At 33.4% G+C, this 22,879-nt stretch overlaps 3 protein-coding genes across 4 annotated transcripts; 1 reads left to right on the forward strand and 2 right to left on the reverse strand.

The window, feature by feature from the left end:
- Positions 1-3,520: 3,520 nt before the first annotated feature.
- Positions 3,521-4,219, reverse strand: LOC131607569 (basic form of pathogenesis-related protein 1-like). Its single transcript, XM_058879551.1, has one exon. It carries the CDS (start codon positions 4,166-4,168, stop codon positions 3,689-3,691), a length of 480 nt encoding a protein of 159 aa, XP_058735534.1. The 5' UTR covers positions 4,169-4,219; the 3' UTR covers positions 3,521-3,688.
- Positions 4,220-10,983: 6,764 nt separating this feature from the next.
- On the reverse strand, positions 10,984-15,458 carry LOC131602790 (putative glucose-6-phosphate 1-epimerase). Of its 2 annotated transcripts, XR_009284141.1 has the most exons (5): positions 14,228-15,458; positions 12,996-13,158; positions 12,120-12,190; positions 11,678-11,745; positions 10,984-11,583 (listed from the first exon to the last, which is right to left on the reverse strand). XR_009284141.1 is itself a non-coding variant. In XM_058874980.1 (1 exon), the coding sequence occupies exon 1, from the start codon at positions 15,373-15,375 to the stop codon at positions 14,260-14,262; it is 1,116 nt and encodes a 371-aa protein (XP_058730963.1). In that variant the 5' UTR covers positions 15,376-15,457; the 3' UTR covers positions 13,794-14,259. The 2 variants fall into 2 exon arrangements, 1 of the variants encoding a protein (XP_058730963.1); XM_058874980.1 differs by lacking the exons at positions 10,984-11,583; positions 11,678-11,745; positions 12,120-12,190; positions 12,996-13,158 and having other exon boundaries at positions 13,794-15,457.
- A 4,893-nt stretch (positions 15,459-20,351) lies between these two features.
- LOC131607570 (probably inactive leucine-rich repeat receptor-like protein kinase At5g48380) lies at positions 20,352-22,504 on the forward strand. Its single transcript, XM_058879552.1, has 3 exons — positions 20,352-20,635; positions 20,727-20,795; positions 21,106-22,504. Exons 1-3 carry the CDS (start codon positions 20,435-20,437, stop codon positions 22,021-22,023), a joined length of 1,188 nt encoding a protein of 395 aa, XP_058735535.1. The 5' UTR covers positions 20,352-20,434; the 3' UTR covers positions 22,024-22,504.
- Positions 22,505-22,879: the final 375 nt, after the last annotated feature.

Below are 22,879 nucleotides of genomic sequence, written 5' to 3' on the forward strand. Positions count from 1 at the left end.
GCAGTCTGCCCCTTTGCAGACTGCTAGCTGGTGCCTATTTCTGTAGGTTGCAGAGTTGAATTTTGACTTTTCATTTAGCGAGGGGGAAAACCTCTGGCAAATTACCGAAATGTAAAGCCCCTCGGTAATGGATTTGCGACCCCCTGTTTTGCTAGGGGAGTTGTCCCCTCGCAAATTTTGCATTTGTGAGGGGTTTTTGCCTTTAGTGAGGGGTTTAACCCCTGGCAAATTGCAGTATTTCGTGTAGTGATACATCTGATAACTCTTTCTCACATATTCATATAACAAAACTCACCGTTAGATTAAAATCTATTAAGATATAGATCATGTGTATAAATTTAACATGAATCAGAAATTATTTGATATGTCAACGAGATGCATAAAAACTAACGTCTTACAAAACCTCAACAAAACCGTTAATTTTGATCATTCTCTTTAACATATCAAATGATTTCCGATTGAAGTTAAAGTTTAAGGACATGATTTATATGATATTAGCTTTCAATCCAAACGGTGGACTTTATTATACGAATATACGGTAAAGAGTTATCGGACGTGTCATATTACTAAGTTTGACACATTGGTGTCATTTTATCCTTATATATATATATATTTATATATATATATATATATATATATATATATATATATATATATATATATATATATATATATATATATATAAAAGAAAGTAGTTGTATAGAGTGAAAGTTAATAAATAATAATACAACAATAACAGCCTCAACTATTCGTTGAGGGTATTGAGTTCAGAATCTGATGATGTCACATGCCTTCTTATCAAAGTCAGAACCTGCTTAGAAAAAACTACACACTAGACACAAACCATTAGAGTATGCAATTGTTCTCTAAGATACGATGTAAAGTTATCATCAAAAGTCAAGGACAAATGCAAAACTAATCTTGTTCTTACAAGGTCTGGTTAAAGGATTTAAGAAATTTGTTGTTGTTTAAAATTTGAAAACGGTTTGAAATTCAAAAATTATGTTGTACTTTTTTAATCATGTATCTATTTAAGCAACTCAAGAAGTCTCATACAAAATGTAAAATTGTGTCTATATATGAACCAATGTGATTATAAACTATTGTAAACTTTCATGAAAATGTCTCAAACTTTTGCATATATTTATAGAAGTTTCTTACAATCTATTTAAGGAAAAATTAATTAGTTTTCAAATTACGCCTTTCATACAAATTTTAATACAATTCAAATCTATTTTTCAAGTGTTCATTCATTTTAAAAATGCCTAAAATTTGTCCATAACCTTCGAATCATTCATAAAAGTTTCATAATATTTTGAGCACTTGAGGTTTATATATTATTAAATTGTAACATTGAAAGGGAAGATTATTCTTTATCTTGGAATTCATTCAAGATTCAAATACTTAATATTATTAAAAAAAATGTGTTGTAACTTAATCACCAAATTTGTGTTGATAAGTTGTTTGTTGTAAAAAAATCTTTAAATTTGTGTAATTCAAAGACCACCATAGTGTTTGGTGTTTGTGGAAAATGTAGTTTAATTTAGGGAGATTCAAAGTCCATGATAAGTTTGGTGTTTATGTTAGATGATTGTAAGAGAGGTTTTGGTGTGAGGCTTGTACAAAGATCTAATATAGTAAAAAATTCTTCAAGGTGTGAAGGGACTTGATGTACCCTTGGTTGATAAGGAAAATTAGTATAAATCTCTTGTGTTCGTTTATTTTCCAGCATTTTAATTTTTTGTACTTATATTGCTAAGAACATATTATTTTCATATTCAAAGAAAATTAAGAGAGTAATGCAAAAACGAAAAAAAAATCGAACAACCTTAATTCACCACTATTAAGTTACATGTCATACTTACAAAAGGTTTATATATATTATTAAAACAAATATATAAAATATTATTTTAAAAATATATTTATTGTAAAAACATTATATATATATATATATATATATATATATATATATATATATATATATATATATATATATATATATATATATATATATACTATTATTAAATATCCACACGACTTTGAAGTGGCTAGGGGATATATGTTCGCAACCAACACTTGTCTAACATTTTTTTTTTCTAGGAGGAGCAAGAATTTTTTTCCCGCTGACGAAACCTTTAATAATGATGTTAACCGTGAAGATTGAATCTTTATTGGACACTTTTGTGAGAAAACAATGAAGGCGGTGATAACTATGAAAAGTGTTACACATGCCAGTTTTAGCGGGACTCCATGGTAGATGCCATTATACTTGCTAAAAAAATTATAAATATGTAACAACCCTTAGCTAGTAGAGGTTGTTAGAGACTTTAGTGTTTCTGTTAGGTGAGAGCAAGCTCACAGGGGTGAGAAGCTTGTTTTAAGGGAGCTTTCCATGTGCGTATCAAAATATACTATTCATTCTATGAATGATGTATTTATAGAGGCTTATGAGTTTGATCTTCAAGGTTTTTTAGAAATAGAAACTCCTAGCAAAAGAGGAATGGATCGTTGATTCTCTGTTTCCTGAGGAGATATGGGTTATTCTCAAAACTCTTTATCTTTTCCACATATGACTCTGACACATCACTTCCCACATTTTTCTATCTGGATAAATGGTACGTGTCATGGGCGGTGTCATCCTCTCGTGAGCGATATGATCTCGTCGCCCCTTGTGGATCCTTACAAATATATCTCTACAATAAGGAAATATGGTTATCAATAGTATTTTAATCAAGTAAGATCCCAGCATTATGAGATACAGTAGTTGAGTTAAGATAAAATGAAAACTCATAATAACAACTTAGAGTAAACTACCCAAGTCAATCCTCGAAAAACCTAAAATAAAAATTGACAAAAACACTCAAAATTGACCATCATCCTCTCTGTACAATTTCAATCCTTCTTGACAAAAATACTCAAGATTTTCATATATTTTCAAAAGAAATAAACAATTATACTTATGAGAGTGAATAAAAAAATATAAAAATGTTGGTGAAAGAGTAGTGCTATTTAGTACAAAAAAATGTGAAGAAGAAATACAAGAATGTACACATGTCATTATTTTAGAGTATAATTTTTAACTTATTTTAAATTTAATTTTCTATTTAATTGTGATCATGGGGTGGTGGTGCTAATGAATGGTTGAGATTATTCTTGTCTTTCTTGTTTTCACATTTTCTTAATAATAAGCATTTTATTTTTAAAATACTTTTGTAATTTTATTTAGGGTTAATGAACTTTTTGATCCATTGTAGATTTCGTTTTTAGTCCCTCCAAAATTTTCCTTTAAGAAATCGTCCCTTCAAAATTTTTCGTCTAAACTATTGGTCCCTAACGTCAAATTTGCTAGAGATTAGCTACGACTTTAGCCACCGATTAGCTACGAAATTTGACGTTAGGGACCAATAGTTCGGAAAAAAAATTTTGAAGGGACGATTTCTTGAAGGAAAATTTTAGAGGGACTAAAAACAAAATTTAAAATATTTAAAGGGACGAAAAAGTTCATTAACCCTTTTATTTATAACCAAGTATTATTTATTAAGTAATTAATTTAATAATAAAAAAATAGAAACCTTAACCCTCAAGTCACACCATACACGCATGGTTTTCTATGATACAAATGCCATGGTATCCACTATCTATATTACATTACATAGCATAAAATAAAAGTGAAGAAAACATTGAAGCTCTAGTAAGCTTTATCTCCTACAAAATTTCCTGGTGGATCATAGCTACAAATGATATACGTCCATCCACTCTTACAATTTTCCCTAGCACAACCAACATGAGAAGTATTCTGCCAAATAACCTGTGTATAATGCAAGCATTCTTCATTTTCACAAGAGTTCGTTTCGTGATTGTAGTATTTCTTCTCATCCAGCCACAATTTCACAGCATCGGCAGCAGTCATTTCCGGGTCGGAACTCCCGGCAAGATTCTCGCCATAAGGCCCGCCGGAGTGTTCCATTTCGCAGGTTTCGATCTTTGATTTGGCATAGTTGTCAGCATATTCTGCAAGGGTAGGGCTCCATTCGAGAGGACCGACACCAACCTCGGCACGAGCCTCATTGTGCGCGTCTAGGTAGTCATGTGGCTCGTTGTGTGCTGAGCAAATGAAACAGCACATGGAGAAAATGGCTAAGATCAAGGGAATATTTGAAGACTTCATTGTGTTTTGTTTCTGATTGATCTTGGATGAGGGGTTAATTTGAAGGTTAAGTATTTGAAATTTTTAAGGTGCAATGCGATGCAAACCTAACCATGAATTTAGATGACAAAAATTAATAATAACTTAACTAAATAAAACAACAATATAGTGGGTAGCCTAGTCTTTCGCTCGTTCTCTAGATTCACTTCAAAAAGATGTCATAAAAATAGATAATCCATATGTGTGATATCGTGAGATTGCTAATTGTTGCAATTAAAGATTGAGCACACTGTAAAATAATTTGTTTCAACCAGATTGATATTCCATGAATGAATTTGCTTTAGAGTGGGCTACCATATGCCATTGCTTTTGCTTCTTTGATTTTTCGTTTGACGTGAAGTCTTAATGTGAAGCTTTCGTGAATTTGCCGTCAGCATCATGTAAACATGCTGAAACACAGATGGGTTTGAAAACATGATTATGTGATGATTGTTGAGAATCATACAATGTTGATTGACTTGTTTTGGAAGATGTGAATACATGTATATTCTTACTTTTGATGATGATGATTAGTGTAATACATGTATGTTCTGTAATGATGATTGATTTGTGATGAATGATGCTGATACATATAAACATACTTAATAATGATGATGATGATGATGAAATGAGTATAGGATGATGGTACTCATAGAATGATGATAATGAAAGTATGTTGTATATATGTTTGCATGCATTCATGACCATCGAAGAGGGCTGAATCCTAATGATGAGAGGATTCAATGAAGGGCAAGATTCCCATTGTGTGAAATATGTGCTGGCAGGGCCGTATCTGGATGATGTTAGATCGGTCGGTGGGTTATTCTCATTGATGATGTTTGGTACCACATGCATAGAGTCAGTTGCATTCATATGCATGAATTTGATAACATGACTGAATGTACTTCATTGTTATGGCTGGTGTTTTGTGTTTTGTGTAATGATGGATTATCTGAATATAGATGGATTGGGTGAATAATATAACTATTGATGTGTTGTTATTTATAATGCAATAATATTTGTTAATTGCGAATGAGACTCACCCTTACACTATATTTTTCAGATTGAGGATAGCGGCTTCGACTCGGTGAGGATTAGCTCATGAGTCAATGTGTCGGTTAGCGTCGGGTGTCATGCTCTGATAGATGTAACACTGGGGAACGCGATGTCTTAAGTTTATGATAATAACTCTATTTGGTTTAATTTATTTTAAGGATTAAAGCATTGATGATGTGATATTGGTTTGATGATTTATTCCGCTGTGTAAGCATGAGATGTTTGTTTATGAATTATGTTAAGATGTTTCTTCAGTGAATGCATGACATATGTCTGATGATGTTTATTTTATTATGAATTGTGACGCCTTTGTGCATGTTACTCTGATTTATGTGATTAATTTCCGCGGGGGTTTAGGAGAGTGTTACAATAGTGCTATCAGAGCAGGTCGGTCCGTCTGGCCAATTGTCGAGTCAGTTGAGTTGCACGATAGTTGAATACTGTCGGCATATTATCTCTTGGTATGTGACATGTGAGTGAATCACTGTCGGTACTTGGTTGTTTGTTGTGAAGTTGGTTTGAAACAAGTGGCGGAGAAGCTAACTTCTCGGTTATGTTTCAGTTCTAAGGTGATTGGTTCAGTAGGATGTTATTGGCAACAGTGCAAGTGTTGTTGGAGTTGTTGTTTCCCGAATCGAAGGTGACTTGAAATTAAGACTTGACTGGTGATTAAGTCGGAGCATCTTGAAGGAGGATGATTAGATGTAATTGATGATTATTTGTGGGAGAGGTGAATTAGAAAGTTGCAATGTATCAGCTCTGCTGGTGGACTGCGAAGTTGTCAGTTGAGTAGCCTTACGTCTCGGAAGATGTTCAGTTACAAGTTTGCAAGGAGGATTGCTGCGATGATGTTTTAGAAATCGAACTTCGGAGATGGGATGTGTTACTCAAGTTATAAGAATGTTTGGAAGCGAAGAGATATGATAAGAGGCTGTTTGGAATGTGATTGATTTGAAGATGATGAGTTTTGGAGCGGAATTTCCGTAAGAAAAACGCAGGAAAGTTGCTAAACCGTTATGAAACTTCGAAAATTCATAACTGGAGTTCTGGACATCCGATTTGAGTTCCGTTTGAAGCGTCGGAAAGCTAACGAGATGAACTTTGTTATTAAAATGGTTGCAGAAGCTATAACATATTTAATTGTGACAGTATGAAGTTGGAAAGAGGTGAAGTTGCAATTACGCTTGTTCTTGAAACTAGACTTGTTTGTTGGTGCTGCACGGGATGTCAGTGTCAGAGTTGAACGAATTGAAGGAATAATTAGAAGATTTGTTGAGATTTAATTTTAAGAATTGAATATACCATTTGAGGGGTTTTGGAAATATCGTTTAGAGTGTCGATGCATGGCGTCGGTGTCGCATTTTCGGATAACAATGGAAAATTCATATCTTGAGTTCCGAGTGTCGGATTAATATGCCGTTTGAACCTACGAAGATGAGAGATTATGTTCTACCTTAAAAGAGAGTTATAAATACAGTAGGGTGACCCTATAAAGATAAATTTTGAAGTCGGTTAAGGAAGCGTGAAACTTGTTGAATAGGAATGCCTACTACCGCGATTGTTTGAAACGAAATTGAGTAGAACATGTTGTTGATGAATAAGTTGATGAGATGTTCGGTAATAAATATGGTTTGAGTGCTGATGTATTTTAGTGAGAAGTGAATTAGTAGAAAAGGTGGGATAAACTTTAGAACGGTTTAAGTCACATTTGTGATGCTGAAGCAACGACAAGTATAAAAGAAGAATTGTAGAAGATTTCTAACACCTATTGATGTGAGGAAGACTTTGTTAATATTCTGAGTGGAATGATATTTTGACGCGAAAAATGTCATGGGATTTAGAGTGAAACCAGGAGTATGAATGTTGTCGCAGTCTTTTGCTAAGATGAGGATTTTGATTTGGAACGAGATGAATAGGAATGTACGAGTATATTAGTGATTATGAAGTTGGAAGTACTTAACAAGTGTGTGATGCTAGGTGATTATGAAGTGGATTGTGTAAAATATTTGGACGTTGGTGTCTCGCCGACAAGATCCAATGAGAGGGAAGTATGCGAGTTGTAAAGACTCAAAGTGAATTACTGGGCTATGAGGGTGTTAATGAGTTTGAGTGCAAACTCGGAAAGGGACAATATTATGTAGTAACGACAGTTTATGCTTAAATATGGTTGTAGACTATCTATTGACAAATTTAGGACTTGATCACCCTAAATCTCTTGTTGGTAGTAGATGGAATCATATGAATGAGATGAACTTGTTTTGTTACCTTAATGGTATAAGTTGTGATGGATATTAAACCGTGAGAATAATCACTCACCATGTTGTGTGAACTTATGAAGAAGTGAAAATGAAAGAGTGCAACATATTGGACGGTGACCTAAGACGGGTAATCAGAATCGCGCAACGAAAGTGTGATGTGGAGTAGTGTTATGAGTATTACTCGTGGGCAGTGAGGAATTAATATGTCAGGAGCCTACATAGAGGATATGTATTGATCTATATGTTGGATTTATAATCTAGTGGATGAAAGGATGTCATTTCGGAGAATTAGTACTCTTTTAAAATAATTGCCAAGATGATGAGTATGTTATTTTGGATGTACGTAGTTAACGAGTATGTATTCAACGAAGTTAAGGCGATGAGTTGATACTGTATGATGCTATAATAATTTTGTACTGTTGTAAGGTGTTATTGTAGATTTCCAGATATAATGAGGAATTATACTCTATGAAGGACGAAGTTAATTTAATTCTTAGAGAAGAGCAAGACTCAGTTTGAGCTATTTTGTAAGCAATGGTATATTAAGGATAATGAGTGTGATTATAATTACTTGTGTGTACTCGTTATAATGGTTAGAATGTTTAAATAGAGGAAGTAAATCAGGACTTGTTTTTTAGTGCGAGTAAGTATTACTAAGTGGTAGATTAGCACCATGTATGATAAAGAAGGATTCTTGAACGAATGAGTAAAGAGAGTCGGAATCGGGTAAAACTCGGAAATCTAATTGGTAATGATGGTTGTAATGAGTAAAAATAATGGTGCAGCAAAAGCAGAATGTAACGTGTTGGATAATTGCTGGTATGACTTGAGAGGAGTCAGATAGTTGAAATTCAATGGTATAGGAATGTCATTATCGAGTTTTTTGAAGGAAGCAGTTGGTGAAAAGTGTAAGTATTATTTTATCGCTCAGATGGAAAAGTGTGTCTAAAGTTGGTATGTTCGGTAGATGGAATGCTTTACTGCAGTGTTGATCGGGTGTGGTCATACCATGGTTGTGTAATTATATTACTCAGTTATTGGGCATATTTTATGGGTTGTACCTCAATGTTCCATTGTTGTCAATCTTTTAGAGGTATAACGAGTGGTACACCTTTGGATGGTCAAATGTGGTGTAAGAGTTGAGATTTCAATGTATGAAACATGTTTTCTGTTGGTAATATCAGATGGATTTTGGTGATCGACTGATGGGAATGTTACTTAGGAACTAGAGAGTTAGACGAAGGACTCCTATCTGGAACTGTTCACTGGAAGTATGTTTTCGAGGACGAAAGTTCTGTTAGTGGGAGGGAGTTGTAACACCCGTATATTTTAATTTCTAATTTAATTGGAAATTTAATTAATAATTAGAATATTTGGTGGTTTGTGGAATTTAATTGGAAAAGAATGGTTTATGATGTTGGGCCATGTGTGATGTTAAGGAATGATGGGGGTGTTATATTAGTAAAGGCCCTATTCTAATTAAAGGTTATTTTATAAAATAATAAGGAATTGGGAGAAAGGAAAAAGGAACGTGAAAAGCAGAGCAGGGAGATGAGAGATTGGAAAGATGATACGTGAAGAGGAACAAAGAAGAAGAGGATCTGTGAATTCTACATAGAATTGTATGTTAATTGATGTTTGTGTGGTGAGTATTGTATCAATTGTTGTATTGTTGTGTTCTTCCATGAACACTGAATCTGAGTTATGGATTTCCAATAATTCGATAGAAAGTTAGGCTTTAATGTGTAAAAATGACATAAGATAATAGATTGATGAAATTGGATGAATGTCATATGTTAATGTGGTAAAATATGGTGTTTTAGACTTAAAATCGTAGCCTGCTATGAGTGAAAACGAGTGAAAAACGGACTGTTGCGAAATTGCATATTTTTGGAGAAATACTGGTGTTTTGCGTATGAGAATTGGTGATACGCGTATGGGATGAGGCCATACGCGTATGGGTGTGTTGATACTCGTATGGGAAATTTCAGTGTAAAATTAGTTCTGTTGATTCGCGTATGGGATGACTGAAATGTGTATGACTTTGGGTGATACGCGTATGGGAAGTGCCATACTCGTATGGCTTCTGTGTGTAAAAATTATGTTTTGTGATTTTCTTTGAAAGTTCAATGATGCGTAACTTTTGATCCGTAACTCCGTTTTTAGTGCTGTTTCAAGTATGATGAACCTTATGAGATAACCTATGAGTTTAAATGATAAAATGAGGTGTAGCTTTCAATTAATTTTGAATTATGAATTTATTGCTTGATGAATGATGTATTGTACATATATATGATGAGATATGACAATACATGCTATGTTTTAAATATGATTCGTATGATGATTTGTTTGATTGTGTAATGGAGCTCATGAGATATTTCATGTGATGATATGAGTATGATGTAAATACTTTTTTCGTTTGATGGATGATATATTGTTGACATATATGATGGAATGTGACAATATAAGATGTGTTTGAAAACATGATTATGTGATGATTGTTGAGAATTGTACAATGTTGATTGACTTGTTTTGGAAGATGTGAATACATGTATATTCTTACTTTTGATGATGATGATTAGTGTAATACATGTATGTCCTGTAATGATGATTGATTTGTGATGAATGATGCTGATACATATAAACATACTTAATAATGATGATGATGATGATGATGATGATGATGATGAAATGAGTATAGGATGATGGTACTCATAGAATGATGATGATGAAAGTATGTTGTATATATGTTTGCATGCATTCATGACCATTGATGAGGGTTGAATCCTAATGATGAGAGGATTCAGGGAAGGGCAAGATTCCCATTGTGTGGAATCTGTGCTGGCAGGGCCGTATCTAGATGATGTTAGATCGGTCGGTGGGTTATTCCCATTGATGATGTTTGGTACCACATGCATAGAGTCAGTTGCATGCCTATGCATGAATTTGATAATATGACTGAATGTACTTCATTGTTATGATTGGTGTTATGTGTTTTGTGTAATGATGGATTATCTGAATATAGATGGATTGGGTGAATAATATAACTATTGATGTGTTGTTATTTATAATGCAATAATATTTGTTAATTGCGAATGAGACTCACCCTTACACTATATTTTTCAGATTGAGGATAACGGCTTTGACTCGGTGAGGATTAGTTCATGAGTCAATGTGTCAGTTAGCATCGGGTGTCATGCTCTGATAGATGTAACACCGGGGAACGCGATGTCTTAAGTTAATGATAATAACTCTGTTTGGTTTAATTTATTTTAAAGATTAAAGCATTGATGATGTGATGTTGGTTTGATGATTTATTTCGCTGCGTAAGCATGAGATGTTTGTTTATGAATTATGTTAATATGTTTCTTCAGTGAATGCATGACATATGTCCGATGATGTTTATTTTATTATGAATTGTGACGCCCTTGTGCATATTACTCTGATTTATTTAATTAATTTCCGCGGGGGTTTAGGAGGGTGTTACACCAGTAGAGGACAACATCTTTTTGGCCTCATACGTTCGATTGGGAAGAACATTATCCTCTGGTAGCATTTCTTTCATAAGGGCTAATAACTTTGTGAAACTTTTATCCGACCATCCATTGTCCGCCTTTAAGTTGTACAACTTTAACACCGCAGACAATCTTGTGAATTCTGTACAACCATCATACACCGGTTTCTCTACATCGCTTACCAACCTCTCGAACATTTTGGGACAATCCTCAAGATCTTCTTCAAGCTCTTCTGCAATCTCTTCGACTTGATCATAATCGTATGTGTCTGTGCAATCGTCGTTTGAAGCATACGTCATATTACACCTCGATTCAACATTCCTGTTACTTTTCTCACCATGCAAATTCCAACATGTATAACTTCTATCAATTCCAAACTGTAGTAAATACGATGCCAACTGATTCCCGTCAACCTGACCCCCATAACAGCAATCCAAGCAAGGACATGTCATTCGAATCGGGTCTTTGGCGTGCGCAACCGCAAATTAACGAGCTCCCGTACCCCTTTTTCGTACTCTTTCGACAGTCGGTTTGAATTCATCCATGTCTTATCGATGTCTTAATTAAGCTAAACAAAAACAACTAATTATTAAGGCACAAAACGGTTTAATGTGTTTCTGTCAAAACGCAAAGTATACCAGTAATTTGAGAAAGAAATTTACCTCGGATTTTACCGAACTCAAGAAAACGTAGAGAATGAGAGATGTACGTCGAACTAGGACGAGAAACACTGCTAATTCAAAGGAAAGAAAATATATTTAAAAGCACTTAAGAATTACAATATAAATCAGAATTTTAAACAAAATTCAAAACACTTCACAATTTTCCAATGCATTTATATTGCGGCTACAGTGTATAATAATAGAATTTGAGAAGTATATAAAAATATAATTAAAAGTTGCATGATGCAATAAGAGGAAATAAGATTTAAATGTGTATAAAGAAAAGAAGAGTAAACTTTATGTATATTTATTTATTCTCCTTGAATAATTATAACAATATCATAACGGATTATAGAGACACAAATTATAATTAGGTATTTTAAAGAAGGAAGGAAATCAAATGAACAAAGGAAATCAACAATAGTCTGAAGTGTGTACATACTCGTAAATATGTAGTACCAGAGTCAATGATACGAGCTCCAAAGAGATCCAAAATTATCAATCCAGTCAGACCTATACAAGAAATTCAAGTCAATGACACGACCTTTACGAACAATACTTGCCTTACAAGGGATAAAAAAGAAAAGAAAGGAACATAGTGCAACAAGAGACAAAACCATTCACTAATGTCGAAATATAGGATTTTCCATCAAGTGCAACGTCTCATTAATCTCTAAAAATGTGGTTATCATGGCTGAATAAATAGCTAATTTAGATTACTTTCAAAATTGTGAGATTACAGTTACTTTAATGAATTTTTACCGTTAACTGAATTAGCTACTTAACTGAATGAACTGCGAGTTTAATATTGCAATGTATCTATTACAGTTCTGAAACTTAATAATCCAGACTTGAAGTATTTGCTAAGATACATCTAGTTACAACATACAAGTACTATTTAAAAGAGAATATTAAAAGAATATCAAAGATATTAAATTTATCCAGAGAAGGCCCAAACCTAGCAAGTTATGGAAATCAGGAAAACATGATTTCAGCTAGCTAGGATAAATAAAATAGACAAAGCTTATATCACGAGTTAATTTATTAAGATTACATGTCAAAATAAGTTTGAAGCTAATGATTTTCACAAAACATGGTGGTATAGTTAGTATTGTAACCAAATCGACAAGTTATGTCTTTTTTAATCTCTTGCAGGCAAAATTTTCTAATCCAAAGGAATACAGTTTATACTCCTTAGAAAATTTCTCATTCAATTTTGTTGTTTCCAATCCCAGACTTGATATTTTCAATTGAATGCTTAGTAATTCTAACTTCCTAAGCTACATACAAGTGTGAGGGATACCAACATGACATGTACCTGGTGACGGCGAACCAGAGGCGGAGGGAGAACGGCGAACCAGCGGCTGAGACGGCGAACCTGAGGCGGAGACGGCGAACCAGAGGCGGAGGGAGAACGTGGTGGAGTGACGGCCGTAGCTGCAATTGAAGATGAAGGTCGTGGCGGAGGGACGGTCGGAGAACTGTGGATGAAGGTGGTTAGGGCTTCAGACGCGAGGAGAAGAAGAGAGAATGAGAAATTAATTGGGGCAAAATGTGTTTTGTGTTAATTAGTTTAATTAATTTAATTTTAAAATAGCTACGAGAGCGCTGTACCAGCGCTTTTTAGGAGAAAAACGCTTTCATAGCCTACCCCTATAGCAACGCTTTTGAAAGCGCTTTAGTAACCCACCCTATACCAGCGCTTCTATAAAGAAACCTTAAATAATAAGCAAAGGTGAACAAAATGGAGCGTGGAAATAAATGGTGGGTGGCCCGATAGGGGAAACCCAGCGCTTCTATACCCCCTCACGCCCAGGACTAGACAACTGGAGCGTGGAAATAAATGGTGGGTGGCCCGATAGGGGAAACCATAGAAGGTAGTCCACTGGATCTTAAACGAGACTCTAATACCATGTTAAGAAATGTGGTTGGGCCTAACTCAACCCTACAAAACCGGCTTGTTGGGTGAAGATTTCTCCCACTTATAAGGACATGTTCAGGCCATATATATATATATATATATATATATATATATATATATATATATATATATATATATATATATATATATATATATATATATATATATATATATATATATATATATATATATATATTTTAACAACAAAAACAGCCCACAAATATTTGATATAACTGGTCAACGAATCTGTCATACATTCCTTTTATATTATTCTTCAAGGAAGTAGTACTCCACCAACATAGTAAACAAATGTAGGGATTTAAGAATCCAAAATACCACTTGGATTCAAAATGAATCCCTCTGGGTATAGGCCATTCAACTCAACGTGAAAATCGGTTAAATTGTAGGCTGTAATTTCGTTTTTCCATGGCAACAGTGGACCCGTCTGATCATATGCTTTGTTCAGATTTGTTATGACCAAACTAGTCATCCATTATAAGGGGAAAAAAACAACAGTTCATAAAATCCTAACCAACATGAGTTCATCTTTCCAAAACAGAAGGAACATCTAGGGGCAAAATTACTGGGAAATTTTCCTTTCATCTTCAATAAATTTCGCAACAGGCTACCTGTACAGGACACAGAATGCAACAATGATCTTTCAGCTGCACTGAAGAACTTTCTGGGGATCAAGCTGCCCACTACAGTAACTAAATGGAACAGCTGAAAGCTCTAGTCTTCCACTCCATTCTTCTCCAGGTTTCAAAGTGATAGGCTTTTCAATAGCAGCAGCCTCTACACAAAGCATATGCTTGTACTCATCATAGCCGAAATCAGCCATAGCCTTTGCTTTCTTATCCCAAGGATTCCACACCACAGCATCAGGAATGCCATCTTTACGCAAAACAAATGTCCTATTTTTTTCATGATCAATAACTGCAATCTTTGTTGGAGTACTTAGATATATCTTGTCAACTTCTGATTCAAACGTCAAAGCACCCCCCTGTTCAGTAAAACGCGTCTTGTTCTGCAAGTTGTCAAGATAATCCAGGGTCTCTAATCCCTCAACTCGAACTTCACTTATGTTTGATACAGATAGATATGTATGATAAGCAAAGGTGAACGAAAATGGCTTTCCATCACTGTTTGTGTTCCGAATCCGAGAAGTCAACATCAAATCTCCTGCGGGTCCCAAAGCTACCCTCAGACGGTACTCAAAACTGTGATTCCAGATTTTCAAGTCTTCAACAGAGGGTTTAAGAATCAAATCAACAAAGGCGTTGCTCAAATTATTTGTTGGAAAAGGAGGAGGATTATCTTCAATGGTCCAAAACCGATTTCTAGCAAATCCATGTGATCCCAAGGGTCCATGGTTTGAAAATTGTGGAAAGCATATTGGAATCCCTCCGCGAATAGCCTTAGGTGGCATAAAGATAGCCTTACTACTGAGAAAAAGCAATTCATCTGCATGTTCATTCTTCCAAGAAGTCACGTGACCACCGTAAAGGTAAACCTCAGCGGAAGAACCACGAGCCTCACGAAGAACAACTTTCTCGAGGCCATTGATATCTTTGGATAAGGTAAAGGAGGAAGAAGATGAAGAAACGGTTTTCTCCTTTTCTGCAAGGGTAGGGCTCCATTCGAGAGGACCGACACCAACCTCGGCACGAGCCTCGTTGTGCGCGTCTAGGTAGTCATGTGGCTCGTTGCGTGCTGAGCAAATGAAACAGCACATGGAGAAAATGGCTAAGATCGCGGGAATATTTGAAGACTTCATTATGTTTTGTTTCTTAGATTTGATTGATCTTGGATGAGGGGTTAATTTGAAGATTATGTAGTTGAAATTTTTAACGTGCAATGCGATGCAAACCTAACCATGAATTTAGATGACAAAAATTAATAATTACTTAACTAAATAAAACAACAATATAGTGGGTAGCCTCGTCTTTCGCTGGTTCTCTAGATTCACTTCAAAAAGATGTCACAAAAATAGATAATCTATATGCGTGATTCTGTGACTTTTTTAAGTGGACAATATCGTGACATTGCTAAAGTCTTCATGTGAGTTTGCTTTAGAGTGGGCTACAATGCCATTGCTTTTGGTTCTTTGATTTTTTCGTTTGACGTGAAGTCTCCATGTGAAGCTTTCATGAAGTTGCCATCAGCATCATGTAAACATGCTGAAACACAGATCGAATTAGACTGTTTCAAGCTCAAAACTGTCACATTTTATCCCATACTCTAACATTTATCTCTCTACCCTTACAATAAGTCAACTTTGACCAAACTATCTTTGTATAAATAGTTTAATTTTTTCAAATTTTAACTTTTTCCTCATTTCAAAATGTAAGTTATTTGAGTCATTGAGAATGTGTGAAGTTTTTTCCGTACCAAAATTCATTGAATCAAGTTATCTAATCCACACCAGAACTCTTTGAACCAAAATTTTCCGATCTAGAAAAAGCCACCAGAAATCTTATATCAAAGAGTTATTTGGTATACACATTGTCACTCAGAAAACTTACATTCAAGTTCTCCAATCTGCAAGCTTATAACCGGAAGTTTTGAAAGTAAGTTATTCGGAAATGTTTTTAAAAATTACTCTTTGAAAAACATTGAAACAAGGTATCATATGAAGAGAAAAAGATTACTAGATGTCTTACTTCAAAGTTATCTAAGACAAAGATTTTTTAGCCATTAGATATTTTTGGTAATAGACACCTGGTTTTTTCTTTTTCTTACAAAATTTAATAAATTTATTCTATTTATTTGGTAGTGACGCGAACATGAGGACGTCATAGTCGGATTCCATGTCGTGCAAGTGTAGGACGTGGAGCTCGGTAGACGATATGTTGAGAATGAGCATGTATGTGCATATACACCTACTCCACAATCATCGTAGTTTCCATGGGGGCAGTATATTACGTCTCTTCTGGTAAAGTACAAGCATCATGTTGCTTGCTATTTATGATACGGTGAGGTAAGTAAATGACAGTCACTTTAAATTGTTTTCAAGAAAGAGGTCCGAAAAAAGAACAAAGTTGCACATGGGAGCAAGCTGATAGGATGACTTCCACATTGTCTTTCAGTTGAGATATAGAGATGGTTGAATGACTCGGTCTATCTTCACTCTAGAAAACTAGTTTGTCGAGGATAAACCAAAATATAGTATCAACATTTGCAAAGAAATGACATTCAGAGACATCGTCATTTAACATGCCATTTGTTGAGATAACCATTACAATGGACATCATCATTTAACATGACCATTACATTGGAAGATGTCTCTTGTTTGCATCACCTTCCGATTAGGGATGAGTTATGGGACCCTCCACTATGTGTCACTGAAGAAAATGTTATCGGTCTTGTTCTTGATATGTTGGGAGTGCTATTTGAGGAGACAACAGTATGGTTGAGTGCTTGAAGGGGTGCTTATTATAAACTGCAACGGATGTACACCATATTTACATGTCGTTGAGTTGCTACTAATGGGAGTGTGCTACTAAAGCCTGTATGATGATGTTGGTAGGTTACACCATTTTTGCCGACAAAGTTTTTACTCTTGTCGAGGCAATGTATCTACTACTATTTATGGACTTATTTAGATGTAGGAGATATAGTTTGGGAGCAACTGTATTGTCACACTCTATAGTTATTTAGAAGATTCTTCCATGTTTACTTGCAAGCAACCAAATATGCCACTCTGGTATTTATTTTTATTTAGTTTATTTACTTAATTTATTATTATTATTATTATTATTATTATTATTATTATTGATAGTATTTATTATGTAACAATGCTAGAGTCACGAGTATTTCTCAACTATTAAAAAAAATGAGAGAATCGGATTGCAACTAGTTTTGGTGGATTTATACGGGCTAAGAGATGAACGTACAAGTAAGGAGCACTGAAGGTGGATGAGCTGAGATCCCTATTAAACAAGTTGACATGTAGTGATGTCATATGGTGTCAATTCGAGAATCATATAATGAAGCTTCCATTTGATGATATATGTCTATACAGATGGTGTTTGAAATGGTTTGGCACACTTATAAATGGATTTTCATATTTGTGTACAATAAAAAATAATTTTTCATATATGATTTTGTATCTGTAAAGGGATTTCCATATTTATGCAACATAAAAACATTAAAAAAAATCTAAGAAGAAAATCTACCAGATTACTCTATGGTAAGTAATCTCATACACAAATTGGAATTTACCTAGAAAACATTATACCAAGTTTTTTGGTACAATTTACAAACCAGAGAACATGTCATCAAGTTCTCCAAGAACAAAAAATACAAACCGAAAAACATAATTTCAAATTATTCGATAAAGAAAAATAATGTACAATATGACTTTTCTTAGAGTTCTTTGGTAAACATATGTAGGGGTGCGAAATCCTTCAAAATTCAAAAAAATTGAGGGAATGGTAAAAATAAAATGGTATATTTGTTAATATTTAAAGAGAAAAACAAAAATATTTTAAAAATTGTAGAGGTGAGTGAATAAATATAAGGGTATAGGGTAAAGTTTTTTATTTAGAACAACCACCACAAAACACTTTCTTATTTAGAACAATAAAACACAAAACACTTTCTTATTTAGAACAATAAAACACTACTAAATTTTCTTTACAACCGCCGATCTATATGGATACAATAATCGAAAAACTTACTTTTGCTACTAACAAAATAGATACCAATAGTAGTTTTTCCATAAACAAGACCCGTCCACTACAATCTGTATTGGGCCGCATTGTTGGGTCCCGTTTGAAACCATTCACATCGATTTTTGTTTTCTTTTTGCGATTTGGGCCGGTTAACGAGTCTTTGTCCAACCCTAGTCGTGTCAATGTTAGCCCTTAACCATAATTTTGGGAAATTTGAAATATCAAACACACCAATTAATTGTTCAAATTTAACAATGCTATTAATTTCGTTAGTATATGTGTGGCACAAAAAATAATAACAACTAGAATAAATGGTCTCAAGTAACAAAATAACCTACCATCAATATAAGTAAATTCATATTAAGGAAAAGGAAGATAAAATATAAGAATATATAATTTGTTTGTCTAGTTTGACAAAATTGGATCTACTCTAGGAAGAGAGCATTTATCTCATCTACAAAAGAGTTACAAATTAAAAATAATCACTCAAGTTCACAATGATAAATCATATTTTTCACCTCAAGTGTTTTTCAAACTCCCATACTATCTATATAGGAATAACACAAACTCATGGGGTTTAAAAGTGTTTCTCAATCCTCTTAGATACTTTCGAAGATTTCCCAAAATTCCAAAAAAACTCTAAAAAATATCTACTATTTGCCTCTTTAAGTTTTCCTACCATGAATATCACATCTTCACCCTATTATTTTTCAAGTCACATTAACAATAGTGATATATAAACATATTTATAATTGTTGAAATCAAACATATTCATAACGGTTCCAAAACACGACTCATCAACGAATAGATTTGTAAACCGAAATAAATAAGGTCGATACTCGCGAACAATGAGAACCTAACCCAATACCCCATAACTGCAGACTGTCGTTGGACGGGCTCCCCTAATGCTCGTCAACAAACATTTTAGAATGATTACAATAAAATTTCAATGCCATTAACGAATAATAAATTTTAATGTCAAAATTACATTTAAGTTCAAAGGCTATAAACCTAGTTTTAACTAGAATGATTGTGAAAACAAAATCAATTCTACTTTATTGAAACTATAAATGAGAATAGGTTAGATCAACTATCAGAGTCCTATGGCTTAATCTACATAGACCCAAGCCAGCCATTTTTTTAAAACTGAAAAACATTTAAATTTATTTATAAGTCTATTTTGTTAAAAAAAAACTACACCATAGACTATAGAAAAAGTCTTTCAAACTTATGAGATTGATTTATTTAAACAAATATGAATATTTGTATTATTATTATTATTATTATTATTATTATTATTATTATTATTATTATTATTATTATATTATATTATATTTTTCTACTTTAAATTAAAATGCGAAAATAAAACTTAATTATCTTGAACAACTTATAAAAATATATTAAAAATACCTTGTGAACAATGTCATAAATAGTTTTCATAAAATTTCTTAAACAAATAATCTTACCAAACTTATCTTATTAGATAAACATAAATAAGTCACTACAAACAAACTTTAAATATCATTCATCTTTTAATTTTTTTAGTATATATAAAACATTAATTAAATTATTTATTTAAATATGTTTAAATCATATAAACTTTTAAAAGGTTATCAAATTAATCAAACATTAAAAAGATTTGTCTCAAACCTAAATATAAGTTTATGATAGATTACATATAAGACTTAGTTTTTAATATTTTTAATAAACCAAACTTAACTTTACAAAATTTAGGTCGGGTTACTCTATTCTTACATCTAGTTAGAATTAAATGTATCAAAATCAATTTTTCACTCTTGAGAATCACTTTATCTTCTGTCAAAATTAAAACCAAACTTACATTTATGCTTAACTTGGACCATTAGAATCGCTTTATACTTTTCCCACCCAAACAACTTTATCAAAACAAAACAATTGAGAATAAAAAACGTGAGACACTTAGAAATAAATTATACACGCTTTTATGGTCACAACTCCGCATGTCAAGGGGGAGCGTTTCCACGAAACTCTTGAGTCAATGACAAAGTCAATAAAGCTACTTTTCTAACAAAAACAAGAAAGAACCTTCAACATAACACTTAACACTGTACTTCGTCTAAGAAAACTCAGGCTTTTTCGCAAACACCTTAGACTCCATGATCATTTCATTGGTGTGATTCCATGATGGAATTCTCTAATCAATTCAAACATTCATTTCACCAAGGTCTTATTGCTGGCTTTTTTTTCACTGCAACTTTTACCATTGTTTTTTACATTTCCTATTGTCTACCCACACGACTTATGAAAAAGAGAAAAAATAAGAACCTTCAACGTAAGAAAACAAGAGAGATGCGCAAATTACCTGATCAGAATGCAAAACAGGTACATACCCTATGGTTCTTGCATTTCTCTTTCTGCACATTTTCATTTTAGGAGTTTTAGTTTGCTTATTCTATGATAGATCAATGTACAGAAACTAAAAAAAGTTGGACAAAAAGACAGAATAATGTTGCCTGTGGAATTGCTAGAGAAAAGAATACAGGTAATCCATTATTCATAGAATCTAAATATTTTTATTAATATTCTTAAATTTATTGTAAGTGAAGATTATCTCTATTATATGATTTGAGTAGTCTGAATGTCTGATAGCAGTTATAACAGATGATTTAACGGATCTTAAATAGTTTCTAATACTATTTGTAAAATTTGACCGAGTCTAACTTAATTTTTACAAAATGTTGTAAGGTGACGGTTACTGTCATTTTTAACATCCATAGATTTTATATCTTTTAATATGAGAGTCTTAACAAATATTAACATATTTATGGTTTTTTAATGGATGATATCAACAGATCAATAAAGTTGGACGATTGAGTTATAGAATAAACTTCACAAAATTGTGTCATGCAACAAAAGACTTTAGCAAGGACAATGTCATTGGGGTAGGAGTGACTGGAATAATGTACAAGGCAACACTTCAAAACGGTCGTTTCTTGGCAGTTAAGAGACTACATGATTCACAATTATCTATTAAAAGGTTCGAGTTAGAAATAATGCTATCGGGACAATACAGTCACAGAAACATAGTTCCTTTGATTGGTTTTTGCTTAGAAGAACAAAATGAAAGAATTTTGGTGTATCAGTACATGCCAAATGGAAAACTTTCTGATTGGTTGAATGATGATACTACAAAACTAGGATGGTCAAGACTTATCAAAATTGCACTTGGTGTAGCAAGAGGTTTATGTTGCTTCCATCATAGCTTGCATTTGGTTCATCTTAGAATAAGTTCCGAGTGTATTTTGTTAGGGAACAATTTTGAGCCAAAAATATCCAATGTTGGAGTGGCTAGTATGAATAATGATGTGGACAAAAACATAGGACTTGAGAAGAAGGATGTTTGTGACTTTGGTTGTTTGCTTTTTGAGTTGATTAAGGGGAAGAAATTTGGCCCAATAAGTAATGGTTTAAACAATACTAGTGTACCTTTTTCGACATACACGTATCCGAATCCTATGAACCTATTGGAGGACCACTCTGGGTTCTATGATGTAATGGATGAATCTTTAAACAAGATAGAATTTGAAGATGAGGTGTCTGCTCTTCTTAGAATTGCATGTGATTGTGTTCATCCTCGCCCCGAACAAAGACCTACTATGCTTGAGGTGTATAGCAAGATGGGTAACATATGGGAGAAAGATGAGATTTGTGAAGATTTTGACATTGTTACTTCTACAAGTAGAGACACCAATAGTTTTGGTAGTGAGTGATTTTGGCAAGTCAATGCCTAAAAAAATGACACTATTTGTGTAACCAATATTTTAATTCAAATGTCATTTATTATAATATGAAGGTAATGAGTAATATGTTAGGGGAGGTTGAAAATGTACATGTTGAAAAAAATCTCACATCGTTTAGTTTTGTAATGAAAGAGGAGTATAAGACTATAAAGGATTCAAGTTCTTCGTTACAAAATACATCAATCAAAAGCACTTTAAGCTTGTATTTAACTTTTTATATTTTCTTTTATATTCATGTGTTAAAGTGTTATGAGATGTAATTATATATTTGTTTTGTGAGACGTAGGTAGACTGGCAGTGGCGGAGCCAGGAAAATTTGAAGTCTGGGTAAATTTTTAAAGAGCGCAAATTCACATTTGATATAATAATATATAAATAGTCATCAATCAAAATAAAAGAGACTAGTCATTTTTTCAACAAAAGTATAGTTTAAAATAAAAGAGATAAAACATAGGAGCAATAGAATGGGAGTGACCTAGGATTTCACTTTTTATTTTGGTCTCTCACAAACTAAGTGTTTCAATTTTTGCCCTTTATTTTTGCAATACAAATTACCACATCCCCAAAGAAATTTTAGACTAGAGCCAGGGAAGGTGCCCAGCCTGATCAGACCTTGTATCTGCCATTGTATACTAGGGGTCTTGGAGTGGTTGAGGGTAAATTCTACATTGTAACAATTTTTACAATGTTATTCTCTAGTTGTCATTTGATAACGGCCGTGGTTTTTTCTCTAGTTTTGGAGTTTCCACATTAGGTCTATGTTGTAATTTTGTTCCTATTTTTCTCTTTGCATTGTTTTTCCGAACAATTGGTATCAAGAATCTTG

Source organism: Vicia villosa, linkage group LG5 (genome assembly GCF_029867415.1).
Source record: "Vicia villosa cultivar HV-30 ecotype Madison, WI linkage group LG5, Vvil1.0, whole genome shotgun sequence".
In the NCBI taxonomy this organism is placed as follows: domain Eukaryota; kingdom Viridiplantae; phylum Streptophyta; class Magnoliopsida; order Fabales; family Fabaceae; genus Vicia; species Vicia villosa.